This window comes from Triplophysa rosa, linkage group LG7 (assembly GCF_024868665.1).
Source record: "Triplophysa rosa linkage group LG7, Trosa_1v2, whole genome shotgun sequence".
Taxonomy (NCBI): Eukaryota; Metazoa; Chordata; class Actinopteri; order Cypriniformes; family Nemacheilidae; genus Triplophysa; species Triplophysa rosa.
Window position 1 is genome coordinate 18527264 of NC_079896.1, and position 21818 is coordinate 18549081.

The following is a 21818-nucleotide window of genomic DNA, read 5'->3' on the forward strand; positions in this document are numbered from 1 at the left end:
TACACTTGCACTTATTTAATTTAGTAACTACTTCAATCAAAGTATTAAATAATTATATCCAAAGCTAACAGAGTTTTAGGCACCCTCATCAAGAACGATGGGTGTATCTCATTCAGGAGGATGCGTTATAGGGAAACAAGCCATAAATCATATCATATCCTTATCTAAATTCTTGTTGTGGACGAGGCAACCAATTACAGTGTAGTTACACTAAATGTTAGCTAAAGTTTTGTGATGCATGTACGTAGATGTACAGTAAATAAAGTGAAAAGGCTGAAAAAGTTTTGCGAATACTTATGCACCCATATTCAGCCATTGTGTATTACTAAGAGTATTAAACTAGTGAACTTTATTGTTTTTAACTAATGTGATATGATATAATGCAATAAGATGAAATGTTGATATTATCCTTGTGGTAGTATAAGGCCATGGATTCTACACCAAACGTTTTTAGTATACAGTTGTAAATGAAGTGGAGCTCTGGTAGGAATCTGGCATTTTTTTGTGATTAAAACAGTAGCGGTTGCTGTAAATGGATTTCAAGTGAACAAAACGTATAGTTTGTTCATATCTTAGTTTTTCTTTTATTGAGAGGTGATTTAAATATTTGTGGCTTGAAACAGAAGGATCATTTATCAGGTTGTGTTGTGTCTCTATGGAGAGCACAATGTAAACCACCCTTTCTTGCCCGCCAAGCCCTAGTACTGTAGGTCCTGTGGCTGGAAATTATGGATCGATTGGTCATAGAAAAGGAGGCGTTTCATTTTGAAACAGAACTCACTGCTGACAATTGGAGGGGAAGAGTTAATGGATGTTCCGCCCAAGCCGTCAAACCGATGTCATCAGAGATGGATCGCCACGAAACAGCGGAAGTGCATTTTCAGCGTTTGATTAAAGATTGTGAGGTTACATTAATTATTTATGTCTTGAGATATAGCAACACCAAATCCATGCACTAAACAAAATGCTTTGTATGTTTATCCAGTTTTACTGCAATAGCATATAATAGTGTACATGCACAAAAATGAATGAAGAATCAGATGTACAAAAGAACCCAATTATTATTTAAACTTAGAACAACATTCACGTACAGTCTGTAAAACAGCATAAAAGACTGAAAACCACATCACTTCCATCACCACAGAAACAATATAACAATTTACACATTCTTATTACATAATTTTGCTGATTTTTAAAAGTACACATTTCATCACTCTGTACTATCATGTCATTCTTTAACGCCTGACCATTGAGTTGAATGAATAAAGAAATTGGTTACACGTCATCATAACAGGATAGAATATTGTTACCGTGTAGACTGCTACCATGTTATGTTCACAGCGGGCTTAATTTGTTTACTAATCCGGGGCCTTTTATCTAAACACAAAATATCAAAGTTTGACCAACCTTTCAAGGCACCAAAACATGAAAAATGGATGGGAAGAGAAACTTTAGCTATTCTAATCTTTAAAGTTCACTACAGCAATATTTTGGCTATATACAACTAAACAGAAAAGGAACATGTGTCTTTAAAAATGTTTTTTACATTTGGTGTTAAAAAAATATGTTAACCTAGCTGCCTCAAATCCACTGGACAGTCCACAGTAAGCAGCAGCTCCTGTAAAAATGCTTTTATGGTTTACGACCGCCTTTCTTTGTCTTCAAGACTGTTAAAGAAAGTAGATGATTGTGCAAAGCAACCTGTTAAACAATGACAGGTCCAGCCTTTGAAAAGCATTCCTGTATTTTACTCCACTAAAAAGATCTATGAGACCATACAGCATTTATGCCCGTTCCTTGCGCTTTAACTTGGAGCTTTTCTTGGGGGTTCCATTTTTGTTGAGCAGCTTGAGGACTCTATCCTTGTGGTCTAGCACTTTCATCATGGTGTCTCGAGCTTCAGTCACCTGATCCATTACGAGCTTGCAGCGCTGCATGTTTCCCTACACAGAGACAGTTCATCTAGTCAAAACATACACTGTAAAAAATGTATATGTTGAAAAATTGTAGAACATGCAAATTAAATATTGACTCAACAAACAGCTACCAAATAATTATCCCAAAACGAAAATATGCATTGTGGTATAATAAAGTAAGGTCTGAAGTTAAAATGAAATGCATATATTCACCGAACATATATATCAGTGGATTCAAATGCCTGTGCACGGGAGGACGAGAGAAGTCGATGCTGAAGGGCGACATGTTTAGACATATGTCCATCATTTCCAAGTTATGGTGAGTTTTTAACTCGATATTTATCAAGTAATGTAAGTTAAACTGAGTGTAGATTCAATCATTTTAACACAAAGACCAAAAACATGGCTTACACCATCGAGCCTGTTAGGTATCCGCGTTTGTATGGGCTTTTATCATTTTGATTATGATAAAAGTGGGAACTATTTTTTATTTTATTAACTGGTGAGAATAGTGAAGATGTTCTGTTTTATTCATTTGTGTAGACTCAGTATTGATACTGCTATTTTATATGTTTAACAGACCACGCAGACATTGGAGCATCACACAAGTCCAATGAAAAAGATTTCTGGAAATGGTGAGCATTGCTGGAGCTAGTTCTGCTGAGAAGCACTGCTGGACTGCTGGATCTAGGTTCAATTCAATTCAATTTTATTTATATAGCGCTTTTCACAATGTGCATTGTTCCAAAGCAGCTTTACAGGAGAAAATAAGAAAAACTGAAAAACACAAAAAAGGTAAACACGGCACAGTGTATGGTGTTTATAGAACAAGCAAGATTATTCTAGTAAATAATATCTAATAAATGCAGTCTCCCGGTGGTTTATTTAGCATATTTTGCATTAAGTGAATGCTTGGCTGAAAAGATGTGTCTTTAATCTAGATTTAACTTGGGAGAGTGTGTCTGACTCTCGAATAGTATCGGGGAGGCTATTCCAGAGTTTAGGTGCTACGTATGAGAAAACTCTACCCCCTTTGGTAGATTTAGTTATTCTAGGTGTTATCAAAAGTCTGGAGTTTTGAGATCTTAGAGAGCGTGATGGGTTGTAGTGTGGTAGAAGCTCTGTTATGTAGGTAGGGGCTAAACCGTTTAAGGCTTTATAAGTGATTAAAAGAACTCAATACGATACTTAATGGGTAACCAGTGAAGGGATGATAACATTGGGGTTATGTGATCGTATTTTCTGGACCTTTTTCTAGGTCTGCTGAGGAGCATTGATGGAGCTAGGTCTACTGGAAAACCTAAAAGACGTTATAAATGCATTTATTGTCCACTTTGGCTTGTTGTACACACTGAACATGTAGCACAGGAAGAGAAGTTACATCTAAATTCACCTAGCAGCAATGTGAAAGACTGCAGCATGACAAGGCGCTTGAAAACTGCGATTAAAAATAAGGGTTATTCCATAAAATATTCATTTTTTAACTTAAATACATGTACAAACCCCAGTAAATTAATATAAGCTTGTATATAATGCTGTATTTGATGATTTGAGCTCTTTTCTGTTTTTTTAACCCGTTTTTCTAAGTTTCATTGATATGATAATTTCAATGATAATTTTACCTAATAGGATACTGTGCACAAAATATGAATGTATTTATGATTTATATTTTCACAACATTGTTGTATTTTTAAATAATGTTTTAATAAAATGTGACATAATAGCTTGAGAGTTTAGTGCATACTGATTTAATATGTTTTTCTTTTAGGAAAATGGAAATAAACAATTTAGTGATGTTGCTTTACCAAATAATTTTACCAATATATATTTTTAGATTGGGTAAAACAAAAAAAGAGTGCTACTACAATTTGAAATACATAATTGGGTCAATTACTTGGTTTGCTTTTTTCATTGGCTCAACATATTATTTCTCATTGAGCCAATGTTTTGTTTCTTTTTTAAAGATTTATTTTTGGCATTTTTTTGCCTTTATTTGACAGAGAGAGAGACTCTTTTCAGAGAGGACAGGAAGCAAAGTGGATGAGAGAGAGGGGGAAGGATCGGGAAAGGACCACGAGCCGGAGTCGAACTCGGGTCGCCCAGGACGCACCGGCGCCACATGTCGGAGCACGAACCACTAAGACTATTGACACAATTGATAAAATTCAATTCACAGAAATTCAGTCGGGAGAATTGAAAATTTTCAATGTTACAAGTCACTGGAACATTTTGAGTTGTGGAGGTCTGAATTTTTTTACAGTGTATTTGTAACCCTTTGGGTCAGGTTTCATTCATAGCTTTTTGCATTGGGTTCAGGTCATTAATGAAATCATTATCATTATCAATGAACTTTGATAATTGTTACGTCCTGTGGACATATCGTTTATGTAAATGTATTTATTTTCTGAAGTTCTTCCCCTAGTGGATATTGTGTTGCTGTTCTTTTTCTTGTTCTCTCTTTTTCAGTTGGGGACTGTTGATTGAGCACCAGCTGATGCTCATTGTAGATCTGCAGTGCAAATGCTGTGTAATCTAAAGAATATATAAGTGGAGAAGAAGCAATGCTGAGGGGCTGACGGAAAATGCGTTTCACTCTTTGTCCTGATCCAGAATCGTTGTCTCTGGTGGAGTTTGTTGTGACCATGTGGGTGTTGCGATATTGGCAAAAAAATTATTCTTAGATATTTTCTTAGATTTTTCGATAACGATAAGCAGGCGATATTTTGCACCCTATAGTCTTATGTTTTACTAGCTACATTGCGGCTTTGAAATCAAGTCTATATGGATATATTCTTCCGAACTGAGTATTCATCAGGAAAACACTAATTAACTCCTCGAGTAACATCACTTCACCTGACGCTGTCCACATCGCGTGCGCGAGCACCTCTACGCCCTGCACCATAGAGCAGACACAGGGCTGACAGAGACAGCGCGATCGGCTAAAGTGCTGTGAATTTGCACGCGCAGTGCTAGACTAAACTATTTGTGAACACTGAGTGCTGTTTTTAGTGGAGCATAAAAAACTAGTGACGTAGGGCTTGACTAAACTATCTGTGAACACTGAGTGCTGTTTTAGTGGAGCTTATAAAACGAGTGACATACTCAATAATAGTTTTCGCACATCGTTAAAACAAGATTTACGATATTATCGCACACTGTATATCTCGCAAACCCCTAATCTCAAGGTGTTTGCTTAAATATTTGAAATGACGTTTATAGACAAAAATATAATTGTACCAACATATCAATTTCTTTCTTTCGAAAGCAAAACAACAAAAGTAAAAAAATTCACTCAGGCCAAATAATGAAGAAAAAGCAGCCATTACGAGCACTGAATAGATTAGAAACTCCTTCAATACTCTTTAAAAAGCTTCCCAGAGTGAGACCTCAAGAAGCTAAATGATATAATAAAAAAAAACGATTTTGCAAATTCTGGTCAAAGGGTGGCAACTTTAAAGATGCTAAAATATAACCGTTTTGATTTATTTTCGATGCTTATATTCACAACATAATTTACAACACAGTTACGACTGAGCAACTCTATAGTTTTGACAAGTTTCTTATTATACTAAAAATATATTTTTTAAATAGAGAAAGTACGTTTTTCCAAACTTTTGACTGGTATTGTAAAAAAAGCAAATACTCGAAATAATTTGGGGGGGGGATTTCTATCATCCCATAATTTACTTATAAATACAGGCCTCCATCAAGCAACTGAGAAGGCACGGTTAGGGCACAGGCTCTATATGGTTCAGTTTCCAGGGGAAGTAAAGAACATTGAGACTTTGACCTGTATGAGCTCATTGATGCGGTGCAGGTCATCATCCGTTCCAGCTCTCTTCTTTGGGATGAGCCCCTCCTGCAGGGTTGTCAGTCGGCTGTACACGTCATGCTCTAAATTAGTCTGTGACAAGAGAAAAGTTCAGTAAACCATCACCTATATGCAGCAATAACCGCCCCAATAACTGGCTGATAAAACATGATATTTTACACAACATAGTGAATCACAACACTATCAGCTACAGAACTCACCAGCTGCAGCAGCTGTGCAGCACACAGGTGCACCTTCCAGCCCTGAGCACGACATGCAACTCCCCTCTGATTGGCCATTTCGTGAAGGCTTCCTTTCCTCTCCTCTGCAGAGACAGACAGTAGCAAGATGATTAAGAGTTGTTATATTGGCAGATTTATCAGTACAACCCAGTGTTTCATGTGTTGGGAGTTTTCAGTACGAACTGAATGTGATGAGATAAAATAAGACACCACCAAATAATGCCAAGACAATTTTTTATTATGATAATCCGAAAAAGTGCATAGTCCATTTCACTAACCAGTGACTCTTAAGAGCCCATTCTTCTGAGAAATCAGTCAAAAGGAGTCACAAAAAATGGTTTGAACCAGTATCTAATGTCTCCACTACATTAAGGCAATTGATCAGTCAGAGCTGATCAGAATAACATCTGGCTGACATACTTAACCACAAGTCAACTGTCATAGCTCAAAATGAATCGAGACTCGTTTTAAGTTTGGTATGAAGCTAGTTTAGGTGGGTGGATGACAGAGGTAATGGCATACCAGGGGATTCCCTTCGTTGAAAACCTTGTCATAGTCAGTATCAACTTGGTGGCAAAATCGAAAAAACTCCTACCTTTAACTTTGATGTCACTGTACCTCTGGAAGTGGTGATAGGCAGCTTTCCATGGGTTACGGTACTGACGCAGCAGAGTGAGGGGAGGTCTGGGACGAACCGGCACGTACCGAACACCTTCCTCATCTACATTATTACAATGAATGCCATTACAAATCAAAACCACTTAACTTATGCATCAATACAAATCTAATTAAAGAAGATTCGGTAAGAAGATAAAGGCTGTCAAACTATTAATTGTATCCAGAATGAAAGTTTGTGTTTACATAATGTCTTTGTATTCATTTTGTATTTATAAACACAAAAATATATACATACATATATTTAGGCAATATCGCGACATATTTATTTATATTTACCAATAATCGAAATGATAAAAAAAACTTTTTTTAATTTTAGACTTTTCTTAAACATATGCATGTATGTTTTTATGCTTATAAATACAAAATTAATATGCACAGTACACAGACATATACAGTGAGGGAAATAATTATTTGATCCCCTGCTGATTTTGTAAGTTTGCCTGCTTACTAAGAAATGAAGGGTCTATTATTTTTATGGTAGGTTTATTTTAACTGATAGAGACCAAAATCAACAAACAAAAAATCAGGGGAAAAAATGTTATATAAAGGTTATAAATTGATTTGCATTTCAGACAGTGAAATAAGTATTTGATCCCCTACCAACCAGCAAGAATTTTGGCTCCAAAGATTGGTTATGTGCCTATATGGACCACAGATTAGTCCTGTCACTGTCATCTTTTCATGTATATAAAAGATGCCTGCCAACAGAATCTGTATCTTCCATTTCAACCTCTCCACCACCATGGTCAAGACCAAATAGGTTTCAAATGATGTCAGGGACAAGATTGTAGACCTGCACAAACCTTGAATAGGCAACAGACAGAAGCTTGGTGAGAAGGAGACAACTGTTGGTGCGATTATTTGGAAATAGAAGAAATACAAAATAACTATCAATTGCCCTTGGTCTGGAGCTCCCTGCTAGATTTCCCCAGTGGAGTAAAGATGATCATGAGAAAGGTTAAAGATCAGCCCAGAACTACACGGAAGAAGCTTTTTAATGATTTCAAGACAATTGGGACCACAGTTAGCAAGCAAACCATTGGTAACACGCTATGCCACAATAGATTGAAATCCTGAAGCACCCGCAAGGTCCTCCTGCCCAAGAAGGCCCGCCTGGCTCGTCTTAAGTTTGACAATGAACATCAAAATGATTCAGAAAAGGCTTTGACGAAAGTGCTGGTACTGCTGTGAGACCAAAATTGACTCCTGTGTTTGGAGGGAGAGAAATGCTGACTATGACCCCAAGAAAAACCATCCCTACAGAGAAGCACAGTGTTGGAAACATTATGCTTTAGGGCTTTTATCTCTGCTACGGGTACAGGATGACTTCACTGTATTGAGGGGCTGAGGGACGGGCCCATGTACTGTAAAATCTTGGACGAGAACCTCCTCCCCTTAACTAGATCACTGAAGATGGGTCGTGGATGTGCCTTTAACATGACAAAGACCCAAAACATATTGCCAAGACAACCAAAGAGTGGCTTAAGGAGAAGCACATTAAATGTCCTAGCCAGTCTCTAGACCCTAGTCCTGTAGAAAATCTGTGAAGGAGGCTAAAACTCCAATTTGCTGAGCGACAGCCAAGAAACCTTAAAGATTGACAGAGGAGTGGACTAAATGTATCCTGACACATGTGCAAACCTGGTGACCAACTATCATAAATGTTTTACTTCTGTGCTTGCCAACAAGGGTTTCTCCACCAAGTACAAAGTTATGTTTTGCCCGGGGATCAAATACTTATTTCACTGACTAAAATGCAAATCAATTTATAACCTTTATACAACATTTTTTCCCCTGATTTTTTTAAATATTTTGTCTTTATCAGTTAAAATAAACCTACCATAAAAAGTATAGACCCTTCATTTCTTTGTAAGCAGGCAAACTTCAGCAGGGGATCAAATAATTATTTCCCTCACTGTATAAGGTAAACACAAACTTCTGTTAATTAATGCCGAAAAACACCCATCCAAAGAAAGAAAAGCTTTGAGGAGAAAGACCTTTCAGGTTGAAAAACCCACCAACATATTCCCTGGGTGGAGACTCGCGTCTGTCAGGTCTGTTTCCTGCACCTCTGCTGCTAGCTCTCTCCTCATCTGTGCTGTTGGTCGCCATCATCTCTGTCTCCTCAGTGGAGATGACGTGCTGCTGTTTGCGGGGTTTCTTCCTTGGGGAGGCCCCGGGCAGGAGGTCTCCGGGTTGGGCAGGTACAGAGAGGGAGGAGGCCTGGGAGGAGAGTGCTTGAGGTTGACCAGTCGAGGATGGAGCCAGGAGCACTATAAACAAGAGAACAAAAATAGACGGAAACCATAAACACATGGCATGCCGAAAGCACCTCTTTAAAATTGGCGTGAATCTGATTTGAAGCACTGTATTAATCATTACATGTGGCCTACAGCTTGTTAGTTTGTGAACAGGACACATCTACCTGGCTGTGAGGTGTCCATTGGTTCTGTTTCCTGTTTGACTTTAACTTCTGAAAGGGTGGAGCTCAGGGATGCAGTGCTGCTGGCCGCCGGCTGGGTGGGAGAGGCATTGGCCATGGACGCAGGCACTGGAGGAGTGATAGCCATGGCTGCAGGCAGGGCAGAGAGAACTGCCGTGGGTTGAGAGGGGGGCATAGGGACTGGTGGAACTAGAAGATTAGCAGTGGTCTGTGAAAGATGCTGGGCAGGATTGGAGAGATTCTGCTGCTCTCCTCCAAGACTGGGCAGAGCTTCCACAGCAGCCACGACTGGGGGCGCCATAGCAACATGAACATCAGATTTGGGCTTCACTCTGAACAGAAAAATAAACAAATACAACTTTGTAAAGTAAACCCAGTTCTAGGCAATGCAATCATAGGCATGTTCAGAGCAATATTTCTTGTCCTATATTCCCTGAAGGATCTTCAAACAGGGCTTACCCTGCTGGGCGAGGCGATCCTGATAGCCTTATCCCACTATCCACTCGGCTAGCGTTAGGGTCGCTTGGCTGTGCTGGAATCAGACTTTTACGCACCGCCCTAGAAATACACCCCAAAACCAGTCTCGCACTACATCATCAACTTCACTCTCTACATAATAAGACAGCACACTTCTTCAAGGCGGGGTAACCGATTTCCGAATTACGCTTTAGACAACTGAGTCGGGCCGAGTACCAAAACAACCTTGTAGCCAATCAGCAGTAAGGTGCACAGTGCACAGGACAGACATTAGCCGAGCCGAGCGCTGACGAAAGCGAAAGATGGGGGTAGGGGTGTGTTTGTTTTGGTGATTTGAACATCAACAACGGCTAAGAGAAATCGGACACCCCGCCTTTAAGGGACTTGCTTATGTGGAACTTGATTGTTTTTCACCTTGAATGCAATGAATTTTCCATACATGTTGACTAGTCCAGCTAGTTATCACATTATAGATGCGTGATGACTTATTTTTGCAGGCAAAACCTGTAAGCAGGTTAGCATTTTAGCACTTCTGGTTCCATCTTCCCAAGTCAATGGGTTAGTTTCTCTCTTGTCTAAGGTTAGCTTTTTACTCTGCCGATAGCATTTAATCTTATAATTCATAAATTGTGTTAACTGGTGAAGATTATCTTGGTAAGTATCATAAACCTTTGTTGATAATGAAAAAGTCCATAGGAACAAGTTTTTCAAGGGAACCAGTGTGACGCCGAGAAAAAAACGTTATCCCTGCAGCACTCTGTAACAGTCTATGCAAACAGGCAATGCAAATTTAGCTGTAGAGAAGACTCACCCTTCGTTCACAGGTTTCTTGCGAAGGATGCTGGGTCGAGGGGAGGAGACAAGTGTGGATGCACCAGTGGCCATCCCCTGAGAGTGTGTCTGCACCACCGTAGTGACAGGCTGTGTGCCACTGAAAGTGCTCCCAACTGGATTAGTGACAAAAGAAGTGCTTTCAGCCAGAACTACACCTGTATAACAACCAATAAGTAAAATACTTGTGAGTGAGACAGACCTTGTCTAATGCTTAGGTTTTCGATACAGAGTTAGGCAACATAGGCTAAAACTGATATCACAACATCTCAAATAGAAAAAAATCACAATATGAACGTTATCGTGGAAAGGGTTTCAAAACTTAAAAACTGCAGCCATTCTCTACCTTAAATCGCAATAGAACAATGCTCTAAAATTGCTACTGGTTGACAAATTTACCACTGGTTCATAGTTTCAATGAGTATATCACCCTGCCCTGCATAGTGCTATATTAACCTGATAGCTTTGTTTCTGATTGTGGCTGCTGTGTGGCAACCGGAGCCTGCTGCACGCTCTGTGTGCTGATTGGTGCAGTTGCATGCAGCCCCTGGACTCCAATTGGTGCAGGCTGAATGCCCTGAGCGGTCATAGAGGCTGGCTGGATGTTCTGGGTGCTGATCTGAGCAGATTGCAGGCCAATGCGATCCACTGCCATCAGCTGCATGGGATTCAAGTGGACAGTGGTGGCCACACCCACACCAGCCTGGGTTTGAAGGGTTGAGCTTTGAGCCTGAGCTGTAACTGACAGATACAAACAGAGTTCGTATTAGAAGCCTAAGAACCATTTAGAAACTAACCATTTAGAAACTCAGACAGTAGCATAGAGGGTCCGGTAGATGTGTGTGTGTTGTGTTTACCTGGGTAAGGGCGGATAGTGGACACAGAGCTGGTGATGGGGGTGTAGGTGTGGGTCAGAGGATACGGTGATGAGGGGTATGTTGGTAAGAAGTACTGAAACTGTACTGGCACTGATGGCCTACAGCAGAACACAGTAATCATCAATTAGATTTTCACAAGTTCTAAATTCAAGTTCAGTTCCCAGTTTTCAAAACTTCAGTTTGATGATCAAGCTAGGAGTACTAAAGTGTGTTTTTTACTTCTGCGTCAGACCTACGCCGTAGGCAACGCACCATCTTTTGTTTATACTTGTGATTCATTGTCCGCGTCGACAGGCATCGGCCACTAGGCATCAGTGTCAACCGGCGTGTTGCTCGTGTAACCAAGACAAGAGCTGAAGAAGAAGCGGTTCGTTGTGTACGCTGTCTGAGAAGCATTTAGCAGTGATAGCGGCAAGTAAACAGTCACTTTTGCAGATTGAATTGTTAAATACAGAAAAACACGTAATTTATTTAGATAATTCATTCGAAATGCGTATGAGTAAACCTGACGCTATCGCAGAGTTTTTTTACCTGAAGGGAGGGGGTTGAAGCAGACCAATCACAGTGCTTGCGGTCCATGTCAAGTTGACGCGAAGTTACATTTTTGGAGAGGTGCGCGTTAGGGTACGACGTAGGGTACGCGGCTCTGTGTAGGCTACAGCGTAGGTCTGACGCAGAACCATAAATCGCCCTTAAATCGGAGGTTCTCACCGGCAAGATTTTAATAGTTTTGCATCAGTTTTTTTCAAAGAAGATTTTATAGTTTTGCATCAGTTTTTTTCAAAGAAGATTTAGTTTTTTATTAGGGATTTTTATTTAGTTTATATATATTTTAGTTTTAGTAATTCTAGTTTAGCAGGAGCAGTATTATGTGCTCTGAGAAATTACAGTCTTCCAGGTGCTATTGATGCATTCATTCATGCCTGTCTTCATCCACACTCAGATAATCAGTGTTAGCCAAACTCGAATGTCACGCCATCTAAAGGTATTTCCCTAAACAGCGTCATTTTTGTCCGCAATGCTCATGATATTTAAACATTATTTTGAGTTTGTTTTCATTTGTCACATACACAGTTATATACACGTACTGTTATTCTGTAAACTCTGTAGACTGTGCATCTTTTTATTGAATATACATTTAAAAATAAGAATAAAATACATTATTAAAAATTAAACTAAAATGGAAAATGATCTAATGTATTCCAGTAGTCAGACTACAGACAGTGAGAGAAAGAGCAAACACCTATCAATGTGCTTTGTTCAAGTTATGGAAGGTGTAGGCAGCACTGCACAGGACTTGTTCAAGAATGATTTGTCATTTTGTTTTTAGACTACAAAGTCACTAACGTGTGTTTTTAGTTGGAAGGGAAAGATAACCTTGTCCATCTTTCCAAAGATCCCAGCATTAAAGTGATCATCATTTACTCACCCTCAGATTGTTCCAAACAACATGTACATTTCTTTGTTCTGCTAAACACAAAGGAAGATATTTGGAAGAATGTCAGTAACTGAGCAGATCTCGCCCCCCATTTACTGCCATAGAAGGGAAAATAAATACTATGGGAGTCAATGAGGGACGAGATCTGCCCCTTTACTCACATTCTTCCAAATATCTTCCTTTGTGTTTAGCAGAACAAAGACATTTATACAGGTTGGGAACAATCTGAGGGCAAATAAATGATGACAGAATTTTCATTTTTGGGTGAACTATCCCACAGTGGATCCAGTTTCTTTTTCCGGGAAGCAACAGTGTTGAGCAAGTGTGTTTGTTCACATCTTTTTAGTGACTACATTTTGAAAACAAGGTGACGCAGGATTTGCAGATCATTTGAAACTGAAAGACGAAGCAGTCCCAGCGATAAAACACATTTATTACAGTTTACATATACTATTTTTACACTAAGTATAGAGTGACTTGAGAATGTTTGAAATGTTTTGTATGACATCAAATGAAGAGTTTCTGCTGTAATTTTACCTGTTATCACTTCGGGCCTCCATAGTGACAGGATTTGGAGAGGAACGATGACCTGAGATGGGAATCAAGTTAGTTCTCTCTCCTGGGTACTCTGGCTGGATACGTGGGGATGTGTGGGCAATTGGCTGTGGAACTACTTTAGCTGAACAAAGATAGTATCAATGTTATGAAAGATACACTTCTAACCTTGTAAAATAGATAAGAAAAAAACAAATAAACTTAATTGCCATGTAACTGAAAAAAAGTATTTTTGTCACTTGACTATCGCAGAATGTCAGTTATGTTGCTGTCTATGGGCGGGAGTCAGAAAGTTCCCGAATCTCATCAATCTTAAACTTAATAAAATAATATTAATTTGTGTTCCGAAGATGAATGGTTTCCTAAGCGTTTCAAACGACTAAAGGGCGAGTAATTCATGGAAGAATTTTCATTTTTCGGCGGAGTTTCCTTTTAAGGTCTGGGACACACCATACTGATGCAAGATCTGCAAACTCGGAAGAGGGGAAAAAGGTGACAACCATACGCCTGTCATTTTCTTCAATCTTTTGGTTTTTCAAGTGCACCACATGACACCTATGGAGCAGCAGCTAATCACATGACAATAATTTTGAGCTACAGGAAAAAGTGAATATGAGCTACAGGAAGAAGTGAAATATGAAGGTGAAAAATGGATTTTGGTCGAATTTGAGATTTTCAAAAAAAAAAAAAAACATTGCCCTCGTAAATACATTGCCCCCCTCCCGCGATCCCAATGCTCCAAGTCGTAATTAAACATCTAAAATGATCTTTATTTGTCTACGTTTTCTGAGAGGTGCACCTTCCTAAGTCTTTCCTAATACAAAGAATGCGTGTCAATCGGAAGCAAAGCGCTTGCGCTTCTGACGTTTTGGTTTCGGCTTTAAAACATGCAGGATTGAGCAAATAAAGTGAGGGACTGGTGTTAAAAGGGTTATTAAGAGAGATAAAGTGCAGGACCTGATTGATGCGAGTTATAAGAGCTAAAAAAGAAAAAAGAGTTATTAAAAGCTTTCATAAAAAAAGTTAGAAAAGCAGATACAAGCAATATAAAAGTAATCCGCGTGGCTCCTGACGACATATTAATGTATTATGAAGCGAATTGATCAGTCTCTAAAATAATTATTAAATATCATCTGTAAACTGAAGCTTCTGCGACTGAAACTTTGGAGGAATATCAATCGCCTTACTCACTTAGAAGGGCAGAGCTCTAGAAGTGGAAATTCGAAAGGGAGACTGGCAACTGTCTCTCATATAGCAGTTTCGATCACACGGGTAAATTGAACAATAAATATCAACACCATTTTCTCTTTATCCAAGACGACACTGCGTTCGTCCCTTTCAGCAATACTTTTCACGGGCGCAAACATGACGTTTAGAACGAGTGATTCTGTTTGGCCCAAGGACCAAAAAAGACGATCTTGTTATCTTGATTTTGGTTGGACCAAGGACCAACAAAATACGATGCTGAGTCTGGTTGGCCCAAGGACCAAAAAAGACAACGCTGTTATCTTGATTCTGGTTGTCAAAACGAATCCAGGTGCTGGACCAAAGACGTGTCAGATGCTCGAGAGTAGACGCCTAAGAAAAAATCTGCTTTTTAAAACCACCATTATGACAAGGGTTTTCATCATGTATTTTAAACATATGCGTCAAAGGTCCATCTCATTTGTGTAAAACGTTTTAGCAGAAATATACAGTTTAATGTTGATCAGATGAGCAGTCCATCACTACAAATAGTTCTTTACGCATATTTGGAGTGGGTTGTGCTTACCAACAGGAATAGCAGATGTGGTCACGGCTGTAGCATGAGAGGAGTGAGAGGCCATTGTCATGGTGACAATAGTGCTACTGGCCATTTGGGTGTGTGGTGCAGACCCTGTTTGAAAAAAAGATAATGTTTAGATAATGTTATGAAGTGTATGGAATCTCTACCATGCAGCATCTGGGGAAAAGCTTAGGTAAGGTACCTGTAGTGGTGGCTGATGGAACAGTGTTGGCAGCTAAGATAGGAGCTACTGTAGCAGCAGCAACAGGGCTCACAGTGTTGAAAATTGGCTTCTGTGGACAAAAATTTCACACATTTCAATTATGGGTTACCATACATTGACAAACAGGTCGAAGTATAGCAAGCAGTTGGCAACATCAAGGTTGTGGGCTACAATTCCAGGTAACACAAAAAAACAAATAGGCCTACAGACATACAGAATGAACTGATTCCATAAGTAACTTCTATAAGTTTGTGTCATGTCACTGACTTGTGTGACGGTGTGAGGGGCTTGGGCTTTCTGGGCTCCAACAGCTGGATAGGAGGGCAGTGTGATGCGAGTGGCAGTGTCCCGTTGGATTGGTGGACGCTGAATGTTTATGGTGGTTGGTGGAGGGTGAATAGTCACTGGTCGCCTAAAACGCAAGACAATCAGAAGAGCAAAACCATAAAACGCCATTATACTGCACAGTTATAGAACTCAGCAAACATGTGGATGCAATCATACCCATGAACCATCTCTGCAGTGTGTGTCACAGGTGTGCTGCTGACTAGAGACTGTGTTCTGGCAGCTGGAATAGGAGCCACCATTGTGGGTAGAACAGCCGTAGATGTGGTCACCAAAGATCGAGACTGTCAATAAAAGTGCAGGTGGTAAACATTCAATCAAATTATTTCTATAACATCAAGAATCCTGAACTGTGAAAAATTGAACTGTGAGCTCGACAAATTTTGTGTAAAAAACTAATTTTGCAGTTTAAAGACAGCCACTGCAAAAAAAACTTGACAAATAATTATGCAAAATATACTAATAATTGCACCCTAGATTCAAGATTTGTATTTGTCACATACACAGTTATATAAATAATATACAACCAGCAGTGAAATGTAGGTCAGGTCAGCTACAAAGACAGTGCAATTATTATAAAAATTCAACACAAAAGGAAAATATAAATAATATAAAGTTGAAGGTATAAATAGTCTATGAAAAACTCTACATATTTACAGTTTAAATAAGTAGGGTAAAAGTAGTTTACCCTACTTTTTTAACTTGGCCTTATTTCACCCCATGGTATTTTAGCTAAAGAATATCAATTAAAAAAATATATTCTGTTATTTTTATGTAATAGTTCAGTTTAACCGTTTTAATAGGAAAATGTCATAACCAACAAAATAACTTCACACTATGCTCCCACTAAATCTTGAGACATCTAAAATGCTGCATGTGCCATGCCACAGACTGTTGTGTGTAACTGTAACTGTATCTGATCAGTGTGGTGTGGAGTGTCTGCACCTGAATAGGCTGATGTATGATGTGCTGCACAGCTGCAGGTTGGCAAGGGCCTGTGTTTCCTCCTCCAGCTGGTCTGAGAACAGTAGGGCCTTTAGTACTGGACATGACAGCTGCAGCGGCGGCACCTAAATCACAGAACACAGCAACTATTTAGAAAATTACAGAATGCTGCTGTATGCATGTACTCAAACTAGGGCTGTGAAACGATTACATTTACATTTAGTCGTTTAGCAGACGATTTTATCCAATGCGACTTACAGATGAGGGAAACAATGGAAACAATTGGAACAACATAAGGACAACAAAAAGCATAAGTGCAACAAAAGAAATTTGGTCTCATATAGCCTATCACATTATAAAGGTTTTTTTTTGAAAGAGTAGAAAAGAGATAGAAGTCAGAACTGATCAGTCAGGTTTTGACGGAAGAGATGTGTTTTTAGATGGTTCTTAAAGATGGTTACATAATCTGCTGATCTTGTAGCAGCGGGCAGATCATTCCATAAATGTGGAACCGATCCCGAGAAGGTACGTGAGAGAGATTTTTTACCTTTTTGGGATGGCACCACAAGACGTCGTTTGTTTGCAGAGCGTAGGGATCTGGCGGGTATATAAGTCTGCATTAGCGAGTGAAGGTAAGGGGGTGCCAAATCAGTCTTGTAAGCCAGGAGCAGAGTCTTGAATTTGATTTGAGCGACTATACGGAGCCAATGTAACTTAGTGAAGTGACGTGCGCTCTCTTCGGTTCATTGAAGACCACTCTTGCCGCTGCATTCTGGATCATCTGTAGAGGTCTGGTTGTATAAGTTGGAGGTCCAGCCAGTAGCGCATTGCAGTAGTCCAGTTGGACAGAACAAGAGCTTGAACTAGGACTTGCGTAGCATGATCGGATAGGAAAGGTCTAATTTTCCTAATATTGTAGAGGATGAATCTACAGGACCAGGTGATGCTGGTAACATGATCAGTGAAGTTAAGCTGATCGTTGATCACCACTCCCAGGTTTCTGGCCGTTCTGGAAGATGTAATGGTTGATGAGCCCAGTTGAATGGAGAAGTTGTGATGACTCTTTGTGCTGGCCGGAATTACAAGCAGTTCTGTTTTAGTAAGGTTCAGCTGCAGGTGATGGTCGTTCATCCAGAGCGAGATGTCGGCTAGGCATGCTGACATGCGTGCAGAAAGAGTCGGATCGTCAGGCTGAAATGACAGGTGGAGTTGTGTATCATCCGCATAGCAGTGATAGGAAAAGCCATGTTTCCGAATGACAGAGTCTAGGGATGTCATGTATATAGAAAATATCAACGGATCAAGCACTGAGCCCTGAGGCACCCCTGTGTCGAGATGTTGGGACTCAGAGACCTCTCCTCTCCAGGATACTCTAAATGACCTACCAGTGAGGTAAGATCTGAACCATTGTATCACCACTCCAGAGACACCCATAGCCTTGAGGGTCGAGAGGAGTATGTGGTGGTTAACAGTGTCAAAGGCAGCAGACAGATCCAGTAGGATAAGTACAGATGAGTTAGAGGGGGCTCTTGCCAGTCTCAGGGCTTCAATGACTGAGAGCAGCGCAGTCTCAGTGGAATGACCGCTCTTGAAACCAGACTGGTTGATGTCCAGGAGGTTGTTCTGGATGAGAAAGGATGAGCGCTGGTTACATACCACCCGTTCAAGAGTTTTAGCAATGAAGGGGAGGAGTGTTTCTTCAGTAGCGGGGTAATACGGGCCTCTTTGAAGACTGTGGGAAATGTACCAGTGATGAGAGACGAGTTGATAAAGTGGGTCAGAGCGGGAACAACCGATGGAGAGATGGCCTGGAGGAGATGAGTGGGGATGGGATCTAGTGGGCAGGTAGTTGGGTGGTTAGAAGGCATGACCTTGGAAACATCATCTTCAGATAGGAGAGAGAAAGAGGGGAACGAGCATGAGTCGGGGGTTTGGGTGTGAACAAGAGCCGGCGACACAGGGAACTGACCCCTGATGGTGGTCGTTTTCTTTACGAAGAAAGACGCAAAATCATCAGCTGTTAAGTCAGATGGAGGTGAGGGGGCAGGCAGGCAATCGCATCCAGAATAAAAGTTTGTGTTTACATAACAAAAACATACAACTATTTCCTTAATATATATACATGCATGTGATGTGTTTAAAAATACAAAATGATTACAGAAATGTCAGTACTGTGTGAATAAAATGCACTGACCTCTGGGTAGGTGGGAGGTGAATGAGTGAGGAGGAGGAGCTGGAGATCCGATCTGTAGTGCAGGTGCACTGCTCCTGATGATCTGCACGTTAGTCGCCATTAGGTGATGTAGATTACTCTGCCCCTGGAGAAGCATTATTCTTTTTTTTGTTGTTGTTATGACAACACTCTGTGGGTATACTTAAAGAAACCTCAATAGAAGAAGTTCAACTCTTGGCATTGCCTCTACCTGCTGACCACTGATGGTTGCCACTGGAATAGAAGCTGGAGCAATGCTGCTTTCCAGAGGAACGGTAATATGGCCAGACACTTTGGCTTGAACAGGAACATGCCCCTGGCTGACTGCAGGAGCAGGAGCTATAAGACGACTGGGCATGGGTGACTTTAGGGCAGCCTAGAGGAAAATAACAGAACTGCCAGTAGCAAATATGTTGGGTGGGGGTTGCATGGTTTCAACTAGACTTTTCCTGAAGGCAGTGGAAAACTTTTTCCGTCAAGTGCTGATACAAACTGCTGGATGAAAATGCAGTTGCATATCATAATTTTCACAAAGCAGCTTCACAGATATTTCCAACAAATTATTTATGTTCATTTTAAAAACAAGAAAGCAAACTGTTATTACCTTTACGGAGCCATCCCCAATGCCTGTCTGCTGGCCATGCGACAGATGAACTGATGGGTTAGACCCAGTGACAGGAGGGCTGGGTTGGATAGGCACATGCTGGGGCAGAGCTGGAGATTGACTGAGGGCTTGGACCTGTGGATAGGGCCTAACCACCACAGTTTCCTGCTTGTCATCACGAAATGGTGCTGATCCACATGTACTGCTGCCAGGTGTAGGGTCCTGAGAGTGATCCACTTCACGACTGTTGTCATCACCACCTATTTGTAACAGTAAATTCACAACATTCTGTGATCCTCTTCTCACAGCTTGCTTTAGGTTGGGGTGTAAAAAGTCCTGTATGACTACCTGATTGCATCCCTAGACCAGTAACGTTTCTGCTGGAAGATGTCTGACCTTGTCCAGAACCAGAGGGAGGCAACGCAGCTCTGGAAAGATGTTGAGAACTCATCTTCTGTTTGTAACCTGTGAGAAAAGGCCAGAGTGAACAGGTTTGTCATCCAATTGTTTTTAAAATTGTCCAGTTTGTGTTGGATCCTAAGTTTGAATTTGAAATAACATTAGGTTGAAGTAAGCTTAGCTGAGCGGTACTTGTGTCATTTTTACCGCTTTACTGTTTACTTCAATGTATCCCATAAAACGTCATATGGTCAGATATGATCAGATCCAGTGGTGTAGTCCTAAAAAAAAAGTGGTGTACTATACTATACAACATTACCCATGAGCCCAAATGGCCAAAAAAGATACAAGTCAGTGTGGTTTTTTTCTAGTAACATGACATTTATTAAAGTTAAAAATGCCATTTATTATATATATATATACTGTGTATATATATATATATATATATACTCTCTTTTATACATATATATAAATTATATAGTATATATATATATATTATTATATATAACTTATGTCCTATATATATATATATATATATATATATATATATATCTTCACTTATGTTTTGATTATGAAGTTATATCATTGGACTAAAACAGGTCTATGCCAGTACTGTTGAGCACTTTTTACAGCATTTTTACAAAGCATCATGTGTTTTAACACATCACATACAGAATACAGATGTAACTTTGCCAACACTGCCATCTCTGTGTGAATACTTGTTGTTAATTTAAGGGGAAGATATACATTTACGAAGTTAAATGTTGTGATGAAAATAAATAGAATAAATAGAAATAGAATATAACGAGGAAGTTTAAAGGGAATGAGCATACAGACTTGTGAGCTTTTAAATTGTAGGGCTATTAGGGACAGATATTAAAGATTCATGATGCATCGCATCGCATCGCAATATCATAAAAGAGATAAAGCAGCGCAAGATAACCAATGAATTCAGTGTCAATCTCAGAGTACCCACTGCCTTGGTAAGCACACTTTACAGCAACTTTGACTAAAATGAGCAGTTGTATCAATGTTAGATGACGGCTTCAGCGGGACTCTTTCAGTCACTGACAGGACGTACTCCTCTCCGGCGCGCTGCCAACACTGAAGATGACGCGGTTGTCGGAGGCGGGGCTGCGGGAAATACTGTATATTTTTTAAGAAATGCACTAACTGAATGGAAGAATCGCGTATTTAAAAACAAAATAATAAGAAGTCGATAAAGTTAAAGCAACCACAGAGGCTTGGAGACGTTTCTAAGCAGCCAAACATGTGGGTATACGCTAATATAGATCTTCAGAAGTTGTAATAGGCAAACAGCGCTATGGAAAAAGTAAGCATACGGCGTATACGTGCGTATGGCCCTGACTAACATTATACCACTGGTCAGTCATCAGGTTCATTCCATAAACACAAGTTCAAACTACACACCCAGTCAGCAGGCTACAATAACAGAGAAAAAAATATTAGATAAAAAGAGCGGGTTAGTCACATACAGATGCGTTATTTCACCTGCTCAACTGCTCACTAACAAAAGCTAATGCGAATGGGTTCAAAAAGCGCATATTACGTACAGGAAACATCAGTGTTATAGCATGATAACAACGTGTAAATGCTCTGCAAAACAAATGTAGACGTGTAGTTAATAGGAAAACAAACATTGCTAATACTACCGTGTTTATGTAGCTTTTCCACTCCATAGTGTGAACACAGCACCAATACACAAAATGGAAGACCAGTAAGGGATTTCAAAATAAAAGCCATTTAAACCAGTATATGAAGTGGACAGGAATCGGAATTGTTAAATTTATTCGCAATATTAATTACAGTATTCTCATAACTTCAATTGCAATTTACCCATAGGCACTAACTGTGATATTAACTGTAGCGATGTGACATTTGAACCGAGGCTTCGGAGCTTAAGTCGAGCATAGAGACATATATAAAAACACCTAGACACGCTCTGCTGGATCGTACGTCAAAAGCCGACTATAAACACAATAACGTTTTCATTTCTCAACTAATCTCAATACTTTATTATTTTCGTGGAGTACAG

At 39.8% G+C, this 21818-nt stretch overlaps 1 protein-coding gene across 2 annotated transcripts; it reads right to left on the minus strand.

The window, feature by feature from the left end:
* Positions 1-946: 946 nt before the first annotated feature.
* sap130a (Sin3A-associated protein a) lies at positions 947-21565 on the minus strand. 2 transcript variants are annotated; one of them, XM_057337864.1, is made up of 21 exons: positions 21436-21565; positions 19712-19828; positions 19364-19623; positions 18971-19135; positions 18742-18865; positions 16548-16672; positions 15762-15886; positions 15525-15669; positions 15237-15327; positions 15041-15145; positions 13252-13393; positions 11256-11374; positions 10855-11139; positions 10379-10556; positions 9550-9648; positions 9073-9422; positions 8666-8920; positions 6565-6690; positions 5949-6052; positions 5707-5820; positions 947-1943 (listed from the first exon to the last, which is right to left on the minus strand). In XM_057337864.1, the coding sequence occupies exons 1-21, from the start codon at positions 21524-21526 to the stop codon at positions 1785-1787; spliced, it is 3279 nt and encodes a 1092-aa protein (XP_057193847.1). In that variant the 5' UTR covers positions 21527-21565; the 3' UTR covers positions 947-1784. The 2 variants fall into 2 exon arrangements, with proteins under 2 accessions (XP_057193847.1, XP_057193848.1); XM_057337865.1 differs by lacking the exon at positions 947-1943 and having other exon boundaries at positions 6588-6690.
* Positions 21566-21818: the final 253 nt, after the last annotated feature.

Excerpts from the sequence above, each read along its gene's own strand:
- sap130a (XM_057337864.1), bottom strand. The coding sequence starts at position 21,526 with ATGGCTTTTATTTTGAAATCCCTTACTGGTCTTCCATTTTGTGTATTG. Across the intron at positions 19,829-21,435 it reads GGAAAAGCTACATAAACACG|GTTACAAACAGAAGATGAGT; the intron begins GTAGTATTAGCA and ends CTTTTCTCACAG. Across the intron at positions 18,866-18,970 it reads CAACCATCAGTGGTCAGCAG|GGGCAGAGTAATCTACATCA; the intron begins GTAGAGGCAATG and ends ATGCTTCTCCAG.